The following is a 23,187-nucleotide window of genomic DNA, read 5'->3' as shown; positions in this document are numbered from 1 at the left end:
CAAGGCCTCGGCGCCTTTAAGAGCCGAGCCATGACGTCACTCCTCTTCCCCCCTCCCTCCCCTAATTCCCCGAGTGTCCGCTCCACCAAGCTTGAGGCGGAAGACCCGCCCTTTGGCGCTTAACGGACCAATGGCCGGCCAGCTGTCCAACAAGGCGCCGCATCTTCGGCGGCGCTTCCGCGGTTGTCACTCCGGGGGCGGCCTCCGATTCGTCGGAGGCGGCGGCCAATCCGGGCTCGGGCCCGCCTTCCTGGCCGCGGGGAAGGAGGGCGGGTTGCGTTGCGCCGCGTCGGGGTGGTGGTGGTGAGGCTGGTGAGGGTGAGCGGGCCGGCCGGCGCCTCAGACCCGCCAACCAGCCTCAGCAGCAGCAGCAGCCGCGGGGAGCGGCGGCCTGCCTGCTCCGAGTCCTCGGCCCCACCGGGCCCGGCCCAGCTATGGAGTCCTACGACATTATCGCCAACCAGCCCGTGGTCATTGACAACGTAAGCGCGGCGCCGGCCTGAGGGAGGGAGGAAGGGATGGAGGGGAGGGAAGGGGAGGAAGGAAGGAAGGAGCCGCGCCCGACGGTGGCTGCTGCTGCTGCTGCAGCGCCCGGAGGAGGAGGAGGAGGAGGAGCGCGGTCAGGGTGGGGCCCTAAGCCGGCCTGGTCCCTCCGATGGCGGGAGGAGAAGCAACAGCAGGAAGGAGGCCCCCCCTTTCCCCCTCCCCCGCCTAGCCTCGTTAATTAACAATTAATAAGATATTTTCTCCCACCCACCAAAGCCAAAAAGCCCAGTTTTGCCCCTTGGCCAGGAGGGCCATTTGGGGGCCTTTTGTGTCTCTCCCCATCTCTCTATCTCTCCCCCCCCCCCGGCCAGGCTCTCTGCGGTGCCCAGGCGGATGGAAAGGCCTGCAAAGCCTGAAGGCGAGTCGGGCCTCCAGCCCCCCCAATCATCCTCCCCAGATTGGAGGGGGTCTCTCGCCGAACGGATGTGGCCCTATTTTCTTTCAGCCCAACGGGCACAAAAGTCTTGCGGGCGATTCTGCTTGGCTTTTTTCCCCCCGGGTGGCGGCTCTGGAAAGCAAGCCGGAGGGGTTCTCAAGGCGCTGCAAGAGTTTCTTTTTGGTAGAAGGAATGGTTAATAATTTAATTTTAATAGCATTTGGTTCTGAAGCAGCTGCTAGGGCGCCCAGGTTAGTACTGTCGTGCAGCTGATCGCTGTTTTATATATGAGACGGCATCGTTCTGAAAAAAAACAACTCAGAGAAGGCGATTGAGGCTCATCAAAAAAAGCTCCTCAATTGGTAATTAGCATGGAGTTATATGCTAGTGAAAAGGATCAGGAATGATGGGGGATGCCCTATCACGGGGGGGGGGGGAGCATCCCCTTTGCATCACGAGACGACAGCTGGGATCACAGGTTGCAAGGAAGGAGAAGGATCCTCTTTGTTTTGAAACCCTGGAAAGAGGATGCTGGGCGCCGTGAAGGATGATGGGCCAAGAGTAAAAACCCAGAGGGGTGGCAGCGAAGGCCTTCCTAGTCCAGCACCCTGTTCTCACAGGGGCCAAGGAGAGGCTTTTGGAAAAAATGAAATCAGGGCATGAGTGTTTTCACACACATACACACACCCCAAATATTCCAAGGCAATTGTTCATTTTGAGTCAGCATGTGGCCCTCGGGTTTATCATGTGGCGCTCTTTGATGGCTTTATTTTGCATGGGGTTGTCTCCTCCCCTTTAACACAGGTCTGGTAACTGGATGGACAAACCTCCAGATTAGTACAAAACAAACTATTACATTTACACTGAATTGCATTGTGAGATAATTGTTACCATAGTGCATTTTTTAAACGTGATTTTTTTATTTGCCTTGTTTCTTGAAAGTTGTATTTTAGACCTTCTGCTGCTACTGCTCAGGCAAGCCTCACAAACCTACTAAAGCAGTAGTAGGCTAGGTTTGTTGTGCTAAGGCAGGGGTTGCCCAATCTGGGGTCCCCAGGTGTACAAAAGATCTTGGAAGCCTCCACCACTCGCTGTGCTGGCCACGATTTTTGGGATTTGTAGTCCAGGAAACCACTGTTCTATTGCCAGAGATAGCGTACTTGCTTGTATGCAAAAGATCCTGTCTCCAGTGTTTGCTCTCTCAGGATCAAGTAGCAGATAATGGGAAAGGCTATTGTTTACCTGAGATTCTTGAAGTTAGGGTGGTAATAATAGTCCATGTTAGTTTAGTGCTCACCAGTATTCAGCACGTTCTGCAATGCCTGATCTAGTTATGATTTTCACAGCTGTCTTGTAGGCCTGCTGAAATCTCAACAGTGTTTATCCTTCTTGTTCCTATCACAGGGCATGTTGCATTATGAATTAACAGGAGCATTTAAGACTACACAGTATTTTTAAGTGGCGGAACGTCTTCTTAAAATTCAAATTGGCTTTTGGGATCAGGGCAGTCGGGGATGCCAATAGCTTGTGCTAGACAGTGTCCCTTGTTTACTGAGGATGCAGAGATATAATTGCCAAAATCCTATTGCCAGTGTAGCAGAAATGGCTTTATTTGTCTGTTTGTTTATTAAACTTTTATACTGTTCAATTAGTGCAGGGGACTACCCTGTTTTCCCGAAAATAAGACCTAACCTGAAAATAAGCCCTAGTATGATTTTTCAGGATGCTCTTAATCTAAGCCGTTCCCCAAATATAAGCCCTAGTTAAGTGAAACCCCACCCTCCATCCTTGTGCAGCAACCAGGAGATGACTGACTGTAAAATAAAACATCCCCTGAAAATAAGCCCTGATGTGTTTTTGGAGCAAAAATGAATATAAGACCCTGTCTTATTTTGGGGGAAACACGGTATTCTTGGCAGTGAACGGTCGTACGAAAGCAAACACAGGTGTTGTGTAACCTCCCTGTTACAGCAGTTCTACTGGCTGCTGATCCATTTCCAGGCGCAATTCAAAGTGCTGGTTTTAACCTAAAAAACCCTAAATGGCTTGGGTCCAAGCTGTCTAAAAGACCACCTTCTCCCTCTCCATAAGTCTGCCTGGGCTTTAAGATCACCAGGGGAGGACTTTCTCTCCGTCCTGCCACCCTCACAGCTGCGCTTGGTGGGGACACAGAAGAGAGTGTTTTCTGTGGCTACTCCCAGACTCTGGAACTCCCTGCCACAGGAAGCTAGGCTGGCCCCATCAAGCCAGCAAAGACCTTTCTCTTCAGGCAGGCTTTTCTTTAATGACTGGCTTCCTGAGTGGGATTTTTAAATAGATTGTTGTGTCTTGTTGCTTATGAATTTTCTGTATTGATTTTATTTACTGTTTCTAATAGGATAATTGTTCAGTTCTTTTTAAAATCTTTGTATACTTTTTTTTAGCTTTTAGATATTTTCTTTTTAATGGCGTATGCTGCCTTGGGTTCTTTTTAAGGAGAAAGGCGGGGTAACAGTATTTTAGATAAATAAATGTAACTATTGCAGTAAACAAGAAAGGATACAGTAATAAATCAAAGTGAATCAAAACATCAGAAAACAAACCAAGAGCATCAAACTGTTAACTGGATGGGCAGCACAAATTGGCTAATCTATGTGAGGATGCCATTAAAAACCATTGCCTTTAGAAGTCTCTTAAATGTTGGGCCAGCCGGCGGGAGGGGATCAGGAATAGCCCAGCCAGAAAGAAACCCCTTTCCAAGGGCTGGTGCCACAGCTGAAAAGGCTCAATTTCTGTCAGATGTTTTTCTGGCCTCCTTCAGGGTGGCATTTTTTGGTTCAGTTTTTCCTGCAAGTTATAAAATCAGAGTAGGTATTTTCTATTGCATATTGAGATGTGTAGGTCCGTGTGCCACAAATAATGCTCCCACTGACTTTGTAACTTGTGGCAGTTTGCTGTCCAAAATTATGCCATTTACATTATGCCAGCAATAAAATTTTGGCCAACATAAATGGCAACCCTTACTCTTACTTAGGGCAGCTCAGTTTTGTCCTCTCTGTTTTCTCTCCCTCTTCCTGCTGCTGCTGCTTTGAACATCCAGTCTGTGGATGTTCAAGGGGCCTTGCATTCATTGCCTCAGTAATGCTTATAGAAGTGCTTTAAGATAGATCAATATTATTAACCTGATTTTGCAGATGGGAAGCACGTAAGACTGTGATCCTAACCATGTTCGCTATGGGGAAAAAATCCCACTGGGACAGCAGCAACATTTACTCTGCGTAGCTCTGCTTAGGATTGTGATGTTAATACATTTGAGGCAGAGGTGAAATTAGAACTGGGTCCCCTCCGTAATTTATATTTCTATTGCTTGGGCCTAGAACATGGAGAAGTTCCTCTTTTTGGACTACATCTCCCAGAATCCCTTTGCCTACAAGACCTTTGTAGTCCAAAAAACTGCTGAATTCTCAGTGGTTTAAAGCAGTGGTCCCCAACCTTGAGCCTCCAGATGATCTTAGACTTCAGCTCCCAGAAATCCTAGCCAGCAGAGGTGGCGGTGAAAGCTTCTGGGAGTTGTAGTCCACGAACATCTGGAGGCCCAATGTAGGGGACCACTGGTAAGGCATCTGGCTGCAGAGCCAGTGGTTGGGACTTCAATCCCCCCCCCCGGCCTCCTTGACAAGGACTGGACTCAGGGACGCATAGGGTCCCTTCCAGCTCTGCAGTTCTAGGATTATTATTTAAAAAGCAAGGTTTGCAAAACCGAGACAATCCTGTTTGCCTGATTGTCTAGTGATTGTCACCACAGTGAAGGATGATTTGATTCCTGAAAGTGTCCTCATGCAGAGGTGCTCTGGGTTTTCCAAAGCACTGCCATCTGGAGCCCATTCTAAAGCTTGTAACAGCCGGTGTTAGCTCTCTGGTAAAAAGCAAAGGGGAGAGGAATTCACAGGGACTCTCTAGCTATCGTTGCTATATTTTTGGTAATCTTTGTCGAGGAATTCTAATGAGTTGCTTCAAATGAGGAAGCATCGTGCTTCATTTGAGGTTTTCTCCGCCCCCTGTGCTTCGGAACCAGAACTCGGATCCCTGTGTAACTCTTTTGTAGTTGGCCTCTCGTGCATTGAGGAGAGGTCTGGTACTTCTCTTCTGGAGTGCCGTTAATGAACTAAAGGAAAACATGTAAGAAAGGAGGGAGTTAATTTCTATTTATTTATTTATTTAAATGTTTTTACCCCATCGTTCTCCATGAAAAGGACCCAAGGTGCCTCACAGCAGTGAAAGACAATACAGTATTTAAAGTTGAAAACAATGAGCATGCCACTTTAAAGACAATATTTAAACTCTGAACAATGAATAAGGAGCCATCTTACATCAATTAACAGGCAATATTAAGAGAAAGATCAATAAGTATACAAAGAAAGGTCACTCTAAGAAAGGAAAAAGACAAAAATTGAAAACATAAGGAGTACTCAAGAGTTTGGAATCTTTATCTAGCTGATTCACGTCTCGCAGGTTGATCACTACATAACCGTAGTGATTGGCTGCCAAAAGCCATTGCAAGAGTGGAGCAGGGCTGCCTGAAATCCTGAAAGCCCTTACTTGTCCCCAAATATTTTGAATGCCGTTCAGGAGACATGTGCCCCTAGTTCCGTGATTTGCCTTTCGAAGAGTTGTCACCGACTGAAATAAATTCACTGTCTGTAAAACTGGAATGAATGTTCCACACATGCAGGAATGGAGACACAGAAGAAGTGTGTCTGGATTGTACCACTAGCCCTTGTATGTACTGAGATGTTTAGTGCTTGACTGCTCTAGGCCCAAAGGGATCTGACATGTTCCTATCTGTTGCTGGGGTGTGGCCGTGAAATAGATTTGCTTATTCATGCTGTAAAAGAGTTCGTGGCAAACGGGACAAAGAGAAACAGCCCAGCCTCTTAGTGAGGGATGGAGAATAGTCGTACTAGCTGCTCTGTGATCCTCCAGGAAAATATCCTAGAGTCAGGATATTTTTTGCTGGTTTCTAGCCGTTGATTGTCACTTGATCTCTCTTCTCTCTCTGCCTAGAGAGGGCGGGATGATTTTGGGATGTCCCTGAATGCTGAATCATGGCCCCTCTTGCCAGGTCAGGGAGGCGAGCTATTCCTCTTTCTCCTCAACAGTAGGGAATCTTTGTCCTTGGCCCGGGGAGCTAGGAGGAGCCGTGATCTTGTGACTGAGCGAGAATCAGTCAGGGATTCTATTCTCAGTGTAGCTTCTGGCGCTGTGTGTGGGGCCCCCTTTTGCCTCCACTGACTCTTGTCTCGGCTCCCATGTTTCTGAGAGGTAGTCATGGTTTCAGTTCTTAACCTTTGTTACTTGGATGTTTTTGAACTGCAACTCCCAGAAACCCCAGCCAGCACAGTTGGTGGTGAAGGCTTCTGGGAGTTGCAGTCCAAAACTCCTGAGTAACCCAAGGTTAAGAACCAGTGTTCTAGAGCATGGCACAAGGAGCTGGGCTAGAGTTCAAGTAAATCTAGAATTTGGAAAACTTTCTTTTTCGACTGCAGCTCCGAAAACCCTCTACCAGGGACGGCAGACTAGGAGATGCGAGGAGCTGCACCCAGAAACTTTTCCAAACTTTTTTCTAATTGGGTCCAAGCTTGCAGATAGTCTCCTAGAGCCAGTTTCCCCTTGTCTTTTAGAGAGAAATGGCTCATCCACAGTTCCTCAATGTAGCCCACATCCCTCCAGATTTCCCCTTCGTGCCTCTGATTAGTATCGTTTTTTTTTCCACTGCTGTGAATGCTCCAGAGTTTGGGTTGATTAGCAGGAGGCTGATAGAGTTACAGAGTTATGTCCGGATATTTGTATCCCACACTCCCTGGGGTGGCAGTCAGAACGTGCCTCAGTTTCACAGAGCAGATGTGGTGTTGCCACCAGGTTTGCAGTGGCGTTAATAAGCCACATAGGCTACTTCGACTTGCGCCAGACTAATGGAATTATCTAGTCTCATACCATTTGGGGGGGGGGGGTTTAACCAGGAGCACTTCTCTGGGGCCACAGGAGCAGACCCTGCCCAGCTCTGGTACCTAATGTCCCTACCTCTGGGAACAGCATGAGATGCAAGGCATGTATTCTGCCATTCAGTTCTGGGTTTTTCCACCACTAATGTGATGGCAGAACAAAAGTAAAGCTGCATCAGGCAGCAAAGGGAACTTGGTGGTGTATTTGTGCATCTAGCTTGCTTTTTGTGAGAGCGAGCATGGGGTAGTAGAAGCAGCATCGGATTAGGACTCAGGAGATCTGGCTTTGAACCCTGGCGGCGGCGGTGGTGGTGGTTGATACAAGTGACACCCACTCCTCAATCATCTCTCAGACCTTGGAAACCCTACCTTGGCAATTAACACACTCAGAACATGCTTTGCAGTGATGAGTGGGTCACTCTTCAAACTGCAAAGACTCATGATCAAACTAGAAGCAGGAGCACAACTTAATCTGAAAGGTGGCTTGCCAGAAAAGGAGAAGAAAAATCCAGAGCGCCAAAGTTAAAGCACCAGCTGAAATGAGAGATAGTATGTATTCGCCCTCTCTCTTAATAGCTTCTCTTTTTTTTTTTTTTTCGTTCAGGGCTCAGGTGTGGTCAAGGCTGGTTTTGCTGGAGATCAGATCCCAAAATACTGCTTCCCGAATTAGTAAGTATTGCTGGAAAATTGTTAATTTGCTTTGGGGTCAGTTAGGTGTGGAAAGTTTGGACATTTAAGTGTACTGAGTTAGATTTTAAACTAATTTAAAAGGGAGATTTTATCTATAGAATTCCCAAACGGCCCTGCCTTGTAGAGAGACGACTTTGCTCTCTTTGTCCTTCTAGTGTGGGCCGCCCAAAGCACGTGCGCGTCATGGCCGGGGCGCTTGAAGGCGACCTCTTCATTGGACCTAAAGCAGAGGTAAGTGGCTCTCTGCCTTTGTTGGTAGCTAACATCTGCTCCTTACCTGGGTTGCCTTGGAGAAGGGCACGGCCCTTCAGAGGCTGTTTGTCACTGAGCGGAGTCCGTTAAAGGGGGAGGATTTCCACCTGCACCCATGAGAACTAGAGCCAGTGCGAGGAGCCTCTGGCCCATCCTCTGGATGGGTTACTCTTCTGGCTGCAGTTTTGTCTGCTGTTCTCTCTCCTCTGCTTCTTTGAGCTCTGGTTTGTGGCTTGGAAAGCTGTTGCACTGGGACTCTTCCTCTTGGAAGAAAATGGAGCCGTGCTTTGTTTGTTTGTTTGTTGGGGGAATGCCTTTTTCTGAAAGGGTAACAGTAATATCTTGCTCCCTTGTGCTTTGCCTGAGCCCCATCCCATGGCTTTATCTTTACCCATTGCTAAAATGTAGCCCTGAGATCCTTCTGAAAATGTTTTCTGTCCCAGACCTAGAGGGACCTATTGTGCTTTCTGTCTGTCAAACCTGCCCCCCATTATTGGTTCACACTGAGTTAGTAGTTCTCCGTGTTGATTGTGCTGCAAGAATGATACAGCGGATAAGAACTAGAAGACAGCAAGTGTCTAAAAGGACTTGGGCATCTTTATTTTAATCCAAATGCTGTATTAAGAGTGCAGGAGAACACAGGGGTGATAGTAGGGTGCATCTTCCATTCCCTGCCATAAAGAGGACGGCCCTTTGTTGGACTTTTTTGGGGGGGGGCATGCATTGCTGGTTGCTGAGCCCCCTGCAACAGACTTCCTGCCCTGTCTCACGTAGGAGCACAGAGGATTGTTATCCATCCGGTACCCCATGGAACATGGCATTGTCCGCGACTGGAATGACATGGAGAGAATCTGGCAGTATGTCTATTCAAAAGATCAGCTGCAGACGTTCTCAGAAGAGGTAATTTTTTTTAAAATTGCAAGAGCAATGTTTATGATATACCTTTGAATATTCAAATATAAAAAGGGTGGAAGGAAAAGAGGGGGGCTGTCCTTTTCTGTTTTGTTACATCTCCTTTGCTGGGTAGCTTTTTGGGGGTACGATTTCACTGTAATTTTCCAGGTTGGGACTCAGAGGGAGGGTCTGGTGGATTCCATTCTGCTTTTCCACCATTTCCTCTTGATCACTTTGGTTTTTCATCTTATTTCTTGTTTGTTCCAAAACTCTGAGCCTGGCCAGACAGTCAATGGCAAGAGGCTGAGGAAACTGTGTTCTGGAAGGTAGTTCCTCATCCATGGGTTATTTGTTCCTCCATGACAGTGCGCTAGAAGAATGTCTCTTTGGCCATCATGAGCCTGAAAGAGATGACCTGCCTGGCTCTTGGAAGTCCGGTCCCCACGTGTGCCTTTGAGGGAACCTGTTCCTCTGACGAACATCTCAGAGTGTTCTTGAGGTCATTAGGAGAAGCCTCACTGAGGCCGTCTCGCCTATGGGACCTTCGTTTGCTGAGCACCCAGGGTCCAGCCTTCTGTTACTGTGGCCTCAGAACTGTACGATGTGTTCTCCTCCTTCATTGCGAAGCCTGGCAGGCACGGTCGTGTTGTGTTTTTAAGAAGCTGTCGGAGCATTCTTAGTCCATCGGGGCACTGGCATTACCACTTTCCAGGAAAAAGATTTGATGTACTTTTGTTTGTGGCGGCTGCATCCTAGGAGCAGGACTTGGGTGGCTTTTCTGAATGTCCGTTTCATACACTTCAGGGTTTGGTCCTCTAGAAATCTTGCTTTTAAGGGGTGTGCGGGAAAATTTGCGGATGCCTATCTGAAACAAACCTTCAGCAAAGCCCAAGAAGGCTGCCCTGGACTGACTGTGTGAAGGAGAATTCACAGGAGGAAACCTGAAATGACCTGCTTAAATACCCAGACAAAGGAGATGGTGTAGCATGGATGTGGAAGGAAAGCAGCCTGGGCACAACATGAGATGGATGAGAAGAATGCGGGGGCTTGAGGTGACTCTCGTTTGCAAAAGCAACGTGGATCTCCTCTGTCACTGAGGAGTCCTTGAGGAACACAACACTTCATCCTCTTTTCTCTGTGGTTAAACAGAGAATGGCAGGAAAGGTCAAGAGAAATTTCAGGGATCTGCTTCATTTAACTTTCCAGTATGTGTGGGTGGGTGGGTGTTGCCCTGTATGCTTATGCGAATTAGTAAAGCAAGTCACATTTTTATAGGTCATAAATGTTGACTCAGTGGCATGTTTTTGCAAAGTGGCTTCCACAGCAGGGATGTGGCAGAGTCTGGAATCGGAAAGGTTGCCTATGGCTTCTCAGGCACTCATCCTGCCAGCATGGAACATGATGTGGGTTTCTTTCTTTCTTCCCAGCACCCAGTTCTCCTGACGGAAGCCCCTTTAAACCCCAGCAAAAACCGGGAGAAGGCCGCTGAGGTTTTCTTCGAGACCTTCAACGTTCCTGCGCTCTTCATCTCCATGCAAGCTGTCCTCAGCCTGTGAGTTTCCAGCCGCCGGCAAATAGACAGATAGGGCAGCCAAGTTCATTCTCTTTCTCTTTGTTACCCAGTTATGGCTGCTTTTGACCAGCTGGCTTTGCGTGCTTGCGGAACAACATTTCAGAGGCGCTCTCAGGCACTTCCGAATGTGTCAGGGGCTCAGTAGCAAACATTCCCAATTGCTGAGAGTTGCCTCTCTCTGTTTGCAAAGGAGTGTGATTTGTGGGCAATCCCAGCCTGTTCCTTGTTCCTAGCTCTTTCTAGGGAAACATGGTTGGGCTTCCGTGTCTCTTCCCTTGTCCATCCTTATCGCTGCTGCAATCAGGAGGTCATGGCTTAGTTAGACACCAGGCTTTGCCTTCACCCCCATCTTCCTTCCGTTTTAAAAGCATGGAGGGTGCCAGGGAATGAATCCAGAACCTCCTGCCTGTGAAGCAGATGCTGCAGTACAGATTATAATGCCTTGTCCCATCAGATTAAGATCCCTTGATTAAAGGTGGCTCCGAAAGCAGTGAATGTGTAAAGTGTGTTTGGGAGGCATTTCTTTTGCCACTTTGCAGGGGCTTAAGTGATGGGGGTCTGCTAGGTGGGGAAAGCAGGGAGCTTGAGCTAACCAGTCACTTCCTTGTCTTCTGCTGCTCTCTCTCTTCTAGTTATGCCACGGGTCGCACGACAGGCGTGGTGCTGGATGCAGGGGATGGAGTGACACACGCCGTACCCATCTACGAGGGCTTTGCCATGCCACACTCAATCATGCGGGTAGACATTGCTGGACGGGACGTCTCCCGCTACCTCCGCCTGTTGCTACGAAAAGAGGGTTATGACTTCCACACTTCGGCTGAGTTTGAGGTGGTGAAGACAATAAAGGAGGTGAGGACGGGGCTGACGGAAGCCCCTCGGTGGGGAGGGAGAACGGGAATCCTTCCCTTGGCCCAGAACCACCTGGCTCTTCCTGGAGGAGGGTTTTATTGGCTCCTTTGGGCTAATGATAGTTTACTGGGTCAAGGTGTTGAACCACTAGAATCCTGATTCCCGATTCCCACTGTCCTGAAAAATTCCAGTGAGCCAGTTGTTTCTTCAGAGTTGCCTTAGGAGCTTAAAAAGCAAGCAGTTGCTGGATTTAGTCATTGAAGATGGCTTTGCTTCTTCAGCGACGGAACACCGGCAGTGGATATTTCATAAAATGCTGCCATGGAGTTCATTGTGTTTTCCCCCATGAGTATTATATGGGTGCTTGCATGTACATGAGGTGGGCAGTTGTGGAGGACCTGGGGACGGTATCCTCCACTGCACCTCACCCTTATTTACAAAACCAGAAGTAGAAGCGTGGTTTGAAGTCAACAAAAAGATGCCAGAATTGTAGCACAAAATAGGGGAATCACATCTCTGCAGATATAATGCTCCGTTTACTGCTAAAAGTTTTTCCGTGGCAATGGGGAGGGCTCTGGGAGCCCCTGGTGCCACATAAAAGGTATCGGAGGAGCACACAGGTCTCATCCGGGTGTAGACCATTGCAGTTGTGGGAGACAAAGATTAGGAGCAGAGTTTTAAGTTGAAAAGGTTAGAGCAGTTCGACAATGGAACCCCTGACCTCGGGAGGTGGTGAGCGCTCCAGCGCTGGAGGTGTTCAAGAGGAAATGGGACCACTCTCTGGCATAATCTGTTTTGATTTGGATCCCTGCCCTGAGCAGGCGGTCAGGCTCTAGGCCCCTTCCAACTCCCATGATTCTATGATGGAACAACATTGACACATTTATTTATTTATTTATTTTTAAAAAATTTCACCCAGCTTTGCTCCTTAATACTTTCCATGAAGCAAGAGGATGGTGGTAATCTCAGAGACCAAGCAGGTCTGGATTACAATTCTCAGTGTAGTGCAGTTCAAGAACATTCATGCCAAGCAAAGAGTCCTGGGTGGGCTTTTGGTACGGCCTGGTCCAACTATCTTGTACCGTTTCATGGCAGGATGCGTGAGGCGTGAGGATCCTAGACCAAGGGGAGGTTTAACGGTAGCTGATGGTTTCCTTCATTATTCTTGGGGGCCTGAGCAAGATGGATGGCTGGGGATCTCCAGCAGTGGCTGGTTTCCAGGACCCTGGACTACCTACCTCACCAGGCTGCTTTCCTTCCTGCAGAGAGCGTGCTATTTGTCTATCAACCCTCAGAAGGATGAGGCTCTGGAGACAGAGAAGGTGCAGTACACCCTGCCAGATGGAAGCAGTTTAGATGTAAGTTGCTCACTTTGACAGTGGGCCTTTTTCCTGGGGTTGGGAGTGGGTGGTAAGAGGTGCCGTTGCACTGCCGTTGCAAGAAAGATCGCTGCAGAGTCTAAGCAACCTCAGTTCATGGGCCACAATGCTCAGAATTCCCCCAGCCAGCACAGGTGGTGGTCATGCTTCACAGAGAGATGCTGCAAAGGTGTAGCCCATGCCTCGGCCAGATCTGTAACTGCTTCCAGAAGCATACTGGCTTTTTCTTGTTGTGTGCAAGAACATTATTCACTTTGACTTCTTGGAGCCATGAAGAGTTATTCGCAGCTCCCGAGCAGCAGAAAAGCCCCACTGGCTTGTTATCGCTATAGCTGTTAAGTGGTTTTGAAAGCCCCCTGGAACAAAATGGAAGTGAAGTATCCCCCCCAGACCCTCTTCATTGCTTCTGGGTCTTTCTTGGCAGGTTGGTCCATCACGATTCCGTGCCCCGGAACTGCTCTTCCAGCCGGACCTAATAGGGGACGAAAGTGAAGGGATCCATGAAGTGCTGGCCTTTGCCATTCAGAAATCAGACATGGACCTGAGGCGGACACTTTTTGCAAATATCGTCCTGTCTGGGGGATCTACACTGTTTAAAGGTACCGTGTTCCCTGGGGGAGGTAACTTCATGCCATGCCCTGGCCAGCGTCTGTCCAGCTTCCTTGGGGTTGCGGCTGGATTCTCACTGCTGACGGATGAACTCTGGTTGATTGTACTAAACTTTTGACTTTTGATCTTATCTACATTATAGCACTGAAGCTGTGCCTCCCTCTGGTAATCAGTCATTTCCATACTTCTGAGAAAAAGAAGTGGCATTACAGGCTGATTTTCTGAACCTCCTGTGTCCTTCCTTGCTTTGTGGGGTAACTTGGAAAAGCTGCAGCCTTTAATGTTCCTAATCAGGTTCCCCTTGAACTTGGGAAGAATCTCTTCCTGGAGACCTCATTTCCGCAGGATCCTCTGGGAAGCTGTCCTTGCTCTGAAAAGGCAGAGTTGTAAATTGCAGACTTCAGGCTGTGGTCTGCAACAGCAATGATGGGATACCTTTTAGGTCTTCTATCGGGGAAAAATAGCAGTCTCCTGACTGATGAGCAGTCTGATGGCTTGAACCGCCTTGTCTCTCCACTCTTAAGGTTTTGGGGACCGGTTGCTCAGTGAGGTGAAGAAACTTGCTCCAAAGGACGTCAAGATTAAGGTAAGGAAAGAATTGTAAAGCCCCAGCCCTAATTTAAAACTTGTCTGCCGTTCAAACTGTTTGGAGTAGCAACGCCCTGGGCAGCGTAGAATGCTGGGAGGTGTCGTTCAAAAACAGAACTCAGATGATGGCATGCAGAAGCCTGACATGTTTCGGACGGGACCTCTCTGATAAAGCCAAAGGACACATTACCTTCGTCTGAGCACTGCTCTGGGCACTAAGTACTGACAGGCAATCAAGGCACCATTTTTAAAAATATGCGGGCCACACTGATGCCTGCCAACATTTGTTGAGGATCTAGTTGCAGGCAAGAACCAAGGGAAGACATTGTGTGTCGCCCCTGTAGTCCGTAAAAGCAGAAACATCCCTTGGCTTGCTGTGTCCTTCTGTCTTTCTGTGTGTTCTCCTTGTGTATTGAAGGGTCAAGCATGGTCAAGACTTTGCTTCTCATAATTGTTTTGGATGCTGCTTTTTTTTAAATACCCAGAAATTGCAGATATGGTCTGAAGGGCAGGGCAGATTATATGTTGTGACCATTGAGACTGAGAGAGAGAGAGAAATTGTGTGAGAACCCATCTCATGACCACTGAAAGTCTGCAGTTGATCTGATGCTGTTTGTGATAATGAAGGTTAGAAATTTGCTAGTTAAAATGAAGCAGACCATTTGGGGATTCTCTCTAGAAGCTACCAAATCTGTCAGAAGATGCATTTCCTAACGTGGAGGCTTGGAACTCTGAGCATGAAGGAAGTAACAAAAGGCCCTCTTCCAGCCAGAGGCAGGGGAAATAGTTGCTTTGTCTAATGCTAAATGGTCCTCCAGGCTCGGTGTGTGAGTCTGTGTGCACATGCCCCCAGCTGCATGTGCACACCATGTGTCTTGACCTCTGTGTTTCTCTTTGCAGATCTCTGCTCCTCAGGAGAGGTTGTACTCCACGTGGATTGGGTAAGAACATTCTGCCAAAAAAAAAAAAAAATTTAAGTACACCCTGTGACAACCCCAGACCTACTGGGATATGCCACACTTTCACTAAGCTGCCACCAACCATTCCCTGTAAGGAGTCACACAGACCAGGAATGGATTTTTAACAAACAAAAGAATAAGGTTTATTTAAATAACACACAGGGAAAAATAAAATGATCAAGTGAATAAGATACAGTAACGTGGCTTAGTCTCAATCATACATACACCAGTTTGGTTCACACAGAACACCTTTAGATAAAGCCCAGACCCTGAACCTATCAGTTCTGGCTTCCCACACAGACACCTGAACCTATCAGGTTGGTACTGACTGACACACAGTAGTACCCTGTCTGACACACAGACTCCCACACCAGCTTCTTCTTCACACAGGCTTCACATATATATACAGTACAGCCCCTCCTCCTGATGTCCCGCCTTCCACTCCCCATAGGATGGAACTTTCCCTCCAAACCCATGACAGACAGGTAACATCAGTGCTGTATGTAACACCTCCCCTCTTTATAAGTTGTTTTGTAGGGGGAAAGCTAAAGTGCTTTTCTCCAAAAAAAACAACCTGGATCCAAAACATACAAAAACAGTTATACAATAACATACAATACCATACTTACTCTAGGATAAACATATCAATTAGGCATTTACACATTTACCATTTACAATACATCAAGTTACCTTTATTCATACAAACCAGGCATGTTTAATAAACAAGTACATTTAACCTTTGGTCACCAAAATATATACATAGTCCATGTTTCTTTCGCCGTCTTCATTCTTCGGGTCTTCTTGACAAGGCGTCAGCAACACAGTTCACTGACCCTCTGACTACCTTCACTTCAAAGTCATAGTCTTGCAGGTTTAAAGCCCACCTCATAAGTTTACTATTGTGGGTTTTCATTATCTTTAACCATTGCAATGGTGAGTGGTCAGTGCACAGAACAAAATGTCTTCCCCAGATGTAAGGCTTGGCCTTCTGGATCGCGTTGACTATGGCCAGGCACTCCTTTTCCACGGTTGCCAAATGTCTCTCACCTTTCTGGAGTTTCCTACTCAGGTAGGACACTGGATGCTGGTCACCATTCTCATCCTCCTGGCAAAGAACTGCTCCTACCCCGCTGTTAGACGCATCGGTGTAGATGATGAACTCCCGGTCGAAGTCTGGAGCATGCAGCACTGGATAGTTGATGAGGGCCTCCTTCAACCTCTGGAACGCCTCCTCACAGTCGCTGGACCACGGGATGCGGTCATCAGTCTTCTTCCGCGTCAGATCGGTCAGCGGAGCCGCAATCTCGCTACACCTCGGGATGAACTTTCTGTAGTAGCCCACCAACCCAAGAAATGATTTGACCTTTTTCTTGGTGTTGGGTCTAGGCCAATCACGAACTGCTTCTATCTTGGCCTCTAGGGGTTTGATCACTCCTCCCCCTACCATGTGACCCAAGTATTTTATTTCTGGGCTACCCAGCTGCAGTTTGTTCTCTTTGCAGAGCCTAGGCCAAAGCACTTCCTCCCCTGGGTCAAAGTGCCTCTCCCTGGCTTTCTGGTCATCCCAAGCTTTCTTTCTGACCTCTTGAGCTTGCAGGGTCTCTGCTGCTAGCTCTAGGTTTCTCTTTAGGTCGTTCATTAAAGAGTCTATATATGTCACAACGTCTTGTGGGTCATCCTGGGTGATCTGCTCCCAATTTTGTTTGATCAAATCAAGTGGCCCTTTCACCCTTCTCCCAAACAAAAGTTCAAACGGACTGAACCCGGTACTGGCTTGTGGCACTGATCGATAAGCAAACAAAAGGGATTGCAGCTTCTGGTCCCAATTGTTTGGATTCTCTGCCAAGTAAGCTCTAATCATGCGCATCAGAGTCCCATTGAACTTCTCCGTTAACCCATTACTTTCAGGGTGATAGGCAGTGGTTTCCTTGTGTTTAATTCCACAGATTTGCCATAACCGTTTCATGAGCTTCGATGTAAACGATGCGCCCAAATCTGTGATTATTTCTGAGGCAAATCCCATCCTGGACATATACCCCACCAAGGCATCTGCCACTGTGTTAGTTTCAATGTTAGTCAAGGGAATGGCTTCAGGGTACCTCGTGGCATGGTCCACAATGTTGAGAATGAACCGGTTCCCCCTCTTTGTGGCCTTGGGCAAAGGTCCCACAATATCCACCCCTATACATTTGAACGGAGTGTCAATCACAGGCAAAGGGCACAACTTTGCTTTGGTCCTGTCACGGTTATTCCCCTGCTTCTGACACACATCACATTGTTTACAGAACTCCTTGATCTGCTTCCCTATTTCAGGCCAGTAAAAATTCTGTGTGATTCTCTGCTGTGTTTTGTTCACCCCTAAGTGCGCAGCAAACATGTCAGAGTGCCCCCTTTGTAAGATCATGGGGCGATACTTTTCAGGTACCACTAGCTGACTTCTGATCCCATCTCCCCCTTTTGAGATATTCCTCAGGGTCTCCCTATATAAAATTCCTTTTTTCTCTCGAAATCTCACTGGGGTTTCAGGTGTTAGCTGGGCGTCTGTCACCTGTTCAAAACACTTTTGGAGAGTGGCGTCTGCCTTTTGCTCTTGGCCAAATCGGCTGTCTGTGGTTAAGGTTTCCACCACAGCTTCGGAACTCCCCTCTGCTTCCGTCTCGGGCTCATCAGTACCCCCCTGAACTGCCCCCCTGGTAGCTTGTGAACGTGTAATCACTAGCACCCGTTTCACATGTTCAGCCAGGTCATTTCCCACGAGCACGGCTGCTGGCAGAGTCGATGAAATTGCTAGCCGCCAAACTCCCCTCCAGCCTTGAAAGTTCACAGGTACCTCAGCTACTGGCAGCGAGATCGCTTGTCCCTCAATCCCTGCCACCTTTAGGCTCTCATTCGGGATTATATACTCCCTAGGAATAATATCTGGATGGCACAGGGTCACCTGGGAACAAGTATCCCTTAGCCCCCTATACTGATGGTCAAGTATTCCTACGTCCACCCCTGCGGTTTCAAACAACTGCGAATCTGTTCTCACTAGTAAGCAGCGCTTGACCTCCACAAGAGGACCATTTTCCTCAGCCTGATCAGCAGATGTAACTGTTCCAGATTGAGTAGCCATGGCAACAGGCTCCCTCAGTGACAAGGAGCTTTGCTCTTTCTGGACACAGAACACAGCTTTTGGCTTGGTTCCACTCAAATCATGAGGCACATTTCCTTTTATCTGCTTCCATTTCTCACACCCTGAGATTAGATGGCCCTTTCCCTGACAGAAATAACATTTTCTGCTGTACTTGGAGTCTTTCTCCTCTTGTTTTGGTTTTCCCTCCAAAATCTGAGGTCTTGGTTTCGTGTCTGAGGGCTTCCCTTCACCATGGGCCCCTCCCACTTGCTGGTTTTTTCCTGGTCCCTGAGAGTACTTGCTGTAGGTTTCTTTAGGTTTACCTACAGATTTCCCCTCACCTAAGGGCTTTCTTATTTGGGAAATAAAATCTGCGATCTCGGCCGCCTCTGCCACAGATTTCGGTTTCCTTTCCCTCACCTGGAACTTCAGTTCCCCATGCAGGACTGAATAAAACTGTTCCAGCGCTATCAGGTCTTTGAGCTGCTGAAAGGTCTCTGTTCCCTCCTGAGATAGCCATTTCTCTAGCAGCCTCACCAGTTGGGCCCCCACTTGGGTAAAAGTCTGCTCTGTTTTCTTGGTGAGTGACCTGAATCTCTGCCTCAGCTGTTCCGCATTTATCCCATGTCTGGCAAACACCAGTTTTTTAAACTCTGCAAAATCTTTTAACAGCTCCTCTGGCATCTCTGCATAGACTTCTGCCAGGCTGCCACTGATTAAAGATCGCATGATGGTCATCTTCTCAGTTTCCCTTACTGAGAAGTCCACAAACGCTCTTTCCACGAGGGAAAAGAACACCTCAGGGCAATCTCCCTTGTGGTACACAGGGAATTTCTTCAGGTCAGTTTTAGACAATTGGCCCCCCTCAGAATCTCTATTGTTATTATTGTTCTGGTTCATCATTTCCAATTTTCTTAACTCATACGCCATCCTTTCTTTTTCCAGAGCAATTTTCTCTCTCTCTAATCTTTCTTCTCTTTCCAATTGCCTCATCCTCAGTTCATGCTGTTGGGCTATGAGCATTTTTCTGAGTTCTGGGTTCTGTTCTCCCGTGCTGTCCTCCTGCACTGAGCCAAATTCATCCTCAGAACCTTGATCTACCTGGGGTTCCCTCGCTTCACCCATTTCTGCCATTTGGCTTCGAGTCAAGGGCATAATCCCCCCCCCAGAACAAGCTGCTTTCAAAAGTCAAGCCTCAAAATAAAGCGACCACTTTTTTTTTCTCTCTTTTGCCTCAGAACCAGCCTTCTATAGATTGCTGCTGTTCTTCAGCACTAACTTGCAACTGTTGCCAGCCAGAGTCCACCCCCCTCTGCTAGGCCTCTCAGCAGACAGGCTAGATCACTGCTACTTCCCTCAGCTTTGCCTCAGCCTTTTCCCGCCAAAACGGGTTGCCTCAGAGCTCCCTAATCTAGTCCCCAATCTGAGGTGGCACGTTCTTCCACTAGCATACCTCCCCGTGAGGTAAGCCTAGAAGATTACCTACGCGCTCTCAGATTGTCCCTGACTAGACCCCCCTTGCTCTGGGCACACTTGCCAAGGCTTGCTGGACCACTGGACAACTGGACCAGTCGTATCCCACACGCTGGACACCAATCAATGTGACAACCCCAGACCTACTGGGATATGCCACACTTTCACTAAGCTGCCACCAACCATTCCCTGTAAGGAGTCACACAGACCAGGAATGGATTTTTAACAAACAAAAGAATAAGGTTTATTTAAATAACACACAGGGAAAAATAAAAGGATCAAGTGAATAAGATACAGTAACGTGGCTTAGTCTCAATCATACATACACCAGTTTGGTTCACACAGAACACCTTTAGATAAAGCCCAGACCCTGAACCTATCAGTTCTGGCTTCCCACACAGACACCTGAACCTATCAGGTTGGTACTGACTGACACACAGTAGTACCCTGTCTGACACACAGACTCCCACACCAGCTTCTTCTTCACACAGGCTTCACATATATATACAGTACAGCCCCTCCTCCTGATGTCCCGCCTTCCACTCCCCATAGGATGGAACTTTCCCTCCAAACCCATGACAGACAGGTAACATCAGTGCTGTATGTAACACACCCCCACCCCCCAGGCTGGTAGGCATCCAGGCAAAAGCTCCAGCAGAGCAGAGCTGGGGCCTTCCCCCCTTCTCTGTGGAAACCTAGGGTTGATAGCAGTGTGGCTGTGGAATGGTGGCTTCTCTCATCAAGAGATGGCGCTCAGCATTCCATTAAAAACAATAACAAAAAGAATTCAGCTGGGTGGCTCTTTTCCGGTAGCAGAAAAGTCTCCCGTGCTAAAGTTGGCTCCAGACTGTTTCAATCTTTGCCCCTTACTGTTGGGATCATGTGCCCTGAAGTCCAGTGGTTGGAGGGGACTCTGTGGCAGACCCCTGGGCTCCCTGAGTTGTGCCCAGATGGCAGTTAGACAAAACCTGTAGTAGGAACAGCATCTGCGTTTGCCCAGGAGCTAGGTTGTAGCTCAGTGCCATAACACCCGCTGTGCATGCAGGACCTCCCAAGTTCAACTCCAGGCCTCTCCAAGCAGGACCAGGAGAGCAATCTACGAGAAAGCCTGGAGTTGCTGCCAGTTAGAGGGGGCAGCATGGAGCTAGTGGGGCCAAGGACGTGAGATCCAGCGTGAAACGGCTCCCTGTGTGTGTTGAGAACGAACAAGGACCACCCTCAGCCTTCTTTCTTTGTTTCCTAGGCTGGGTCTCCTCCGTTTGTTGTTTGGGCTGTGCTGCCCCTTCCGCCTTCCCTAACGGTTCTGTTTCTTTCCCCCCCACAGTGGCTCCATTTTGGCCTCGTTGGACACGTTCAAGAAGATGTGGGTGTCCAAGAAGGAGTACGAGGAAGATGGCTCCCGGGCCATTCATCGGAAGACATTCTAGGGCAGGGGAGGGGGGCGGCAGCAGCAGCAGTGGCAAAGCAACTGGTGTCTGTGGGCGACTCATCCAGGTTGTGTCTTTTCTCTCTTAACCCTTTCTTGTCCAGGGCTGCTCCTTCCCTGCCGGCTGGGGCTGCTTCCTGCCTTCCTCCGGGGCCTCACGCTTTCCTGTCTTAGTGCCCTGTCCCATGCATGTTGTTAGCACGCACCCACCCCAGGGGAGAGAGGGGCAGCCTATGTTTTTGAGGCCTTGGCCGCGGCGGAGGGCCATGGCCCCAGCCGGGAAGGGGACTGGAAGCTCCGTTTGGTACCTCCTGATCCGTTCCATAGCATCACTGTTGCTCTTTTGATCTGGTGCGTGCTGTGTGCCTACAGGGGAATCGGAAACCTGCCTGCCCTGGCGAAGGGTGCGGGTGCCTCCCGTCCCTCCTCCCCCGTGACGCAGGATGGAGGCCCTGCATGCTCTGTGGTTTGTGGAAGACATCTTGGATGTTGACAAGTCCCTTGCTGTGCCCCCCCCCCCCAATATCCCCAGGAAACAAACTCATCTATTAGCTGGGCTGCCTGGGTCAGCTGCAGTGCTTGCTTGAAGCAGAGGGAAGGCACTGGCCAGGGGCTGCCTTCATCCTCTTCCCCCTGGTCAGATCCTAAACAATCCCCTGCTTGGTGGTGGAGGCCAGAGGAGAACAGTGGGCCTTCTCCAGCTTGTATTTTGGGGGATGGGGGCGGTTTAAAGTCAGGGGGGGCTCTCTAGCCATCAGTGCCAAGGTAGTAGCTCATCCAATAGCCTGCCCACTGTCTGTCTTCTCTCACACACCTCTCCTTGTGAGTTGGATTTTAAAAATCGGGTTATAGTGAGGGGGTGGGTATCTTTGGGCAGAAAGAGGTGGGCTTTTGCTCCAGCTGGGAAACAGGGCAAGGCTGTTCCTTATCTTTACGCTGGGCTGTTCCATTTAAAGGGAGCAGGGTCTGTTAGATAGAAGCCTTGTAAGGCTTTACCGAGGGGAGGAGGGCTCTGGGGATGTGTGGTGTTTTTAAGCCAATGGCTCCTGCAGTCAGTGCTGGCCAGAGCTTGAACATATGAGCAAATTTTTTGTTGCTAAGAAATCATTTTTTTCCCTGAGCTCTAGGTCTGGCTAATTATAAAGACAGAAACGCCTGTTAGCTATAGAAGCTGTTGCTGCAGTGGAGTTAAGGGAGAGAGGTAGAATCACAGCCACTAAGCTCCCGTCCTTTTTGAGAGCTTCAGGCAATGCGGGGGGTGTTAGAGGGTCTGGAGAACTGGATATTAAACAGTTGGGGCTACAGAGAGAGAAAGGATCACCCTTAGGTGGCATTTTGGGGAGAGGAGCTGTCCCTTTGCCTTCCTGCAGTCTTTGCCCTGAGGTCCCGCTCCAGACCAGCTCTTCTTGTCTAGAGTGTGGTCAGCAAGAACCAAGGAAGTTCAGGATGACCATTTGTTGTGAGAGGAGGAGATTGTGGGTCCAACTCCCATTATCTCCCTACTCTTTTGATTGAGAAATGAGACATGCATACCACAAACTCTTACTTTTTTGAGAACAACAGGCAGGGCAGTCCGTAATGTCTACTTTGGCTTTTGGTTACTTGTTTGGAATGGCGTTTTCACGCATTGATTTATCTTTGGGAATGGCTACCCTTCCCATCAGGTTAGTTTTCTGTCTGTGTAGAATTTCACTTCCTTTATCTCACCATTTTCTCCACGTAGGGCAGGGCCGAACAAAATGCAGCCTTCCAGCTCTTGTTGAACCACAGCTCCCAGCATTCCTCACTGTTGGCTGTGCTGGCTAGAGCTGCGGTCTTGGCAACACCTGGAAGGGCCACCAGTTTCCCCTCCCTGACCTAAGTCCAAGGCTAGTTTGGGTGATCCCTTTTTTGCACCTGGTGAATGGCATCATGCCAGTATCCAGACTGTGCATCTCAAGAGACAAATATCCACAACGGTTCCACAGGTGTAAACACTTGTCATGCTTTTCAAGGCAGCTAGAATATCAAGCAGGATGGGACTGCAGGCCCCTGGCGTTCCCATGCCAGCCAAAGAAAATAGCAGCTGAGAGGTTGGGAAAGTATCTACCAGTCTTCTCGCTCCTGGTGCACTGCAGAGATGGTCTTTAGCCTTGGATCAGAAAGGGTTAAATCTTTTATTTTTTTATTTTTAAATAAATGGATTAATTTAAAAAAGAAAACCCCTGCTGTGGAGGGGTGAGGCTGTATCCCTCAAGGGCCAGTGGCTCTTGTCCCTCTAAGCCAAGCGTGTATGTGTGTTGGCTTCTCCATCTTCTCCACCTACAATGATCTATATCAAATGGAGGCACGGTCACCTTCCCCCCCCCCCCCCAAAAAAAAGAAACCACCTCTCTGGGCTGCAATGTACAATAATTTAACACAGTTGCCTGTATTTTTATTTTGTAAATTCATTATAGTAATAATTATAAATTAACAGCCAGTGGCGTTTGCATGTG

The 23,187-nt window shown here is 48.4% G+C and overlaps 1 protein-coding gene across 1 annotated transcript; it reads left to right on the top strand.

Moving 5' to 3' along the window:
• The first annotated feature begins 250 nt into the window (after window positions 1-250).
• Window positions 251-23,187, top strand: ACTR1B (actin related protein 1B). The gene is made up of 11 exons (XM_072978878.2): window positions 251-482; window positions 7,508-7,572; window positions 7,749-7,824; window positions 8,620-8,745; window positions 10,167-10,291; window positions 10,945-11,161; window positions 12,427-12,519; window positions 12,965-13,139; window positions 13,674-13,735; window positions 14,638-14,678; window positions 20,609-23,187. The coding sequence occupies exons 1-11, from the start codon at window positions 435-437 to the stop codon at window positions 20,709-20,711; spliced, it is 1,131 nt and encodes a 376-aa protein (XP_072834979.1). The 5' UTR covers window positions 251-434; the 3' UTR covers window positions 20,712-23,187.

The sequence above is a fragment of the Pogona vitticeps genome, chromosome 8, assembly GCF_051106095.1.
Source record: "Pogona vitticeps strain Pit_001003342236 chromosome 8, PviZW2.1, whole genome shotgun sequence".
NCBI classification, from domain to species: Eukaryota; Metazoa; Chordata; class Lepidosauria; order Squamata; family Agamidae; genus Pogona; species Pogona vitticeps.
This window is presented reverse-complemented; position numbering and strand designations above follow the sequence as displayed.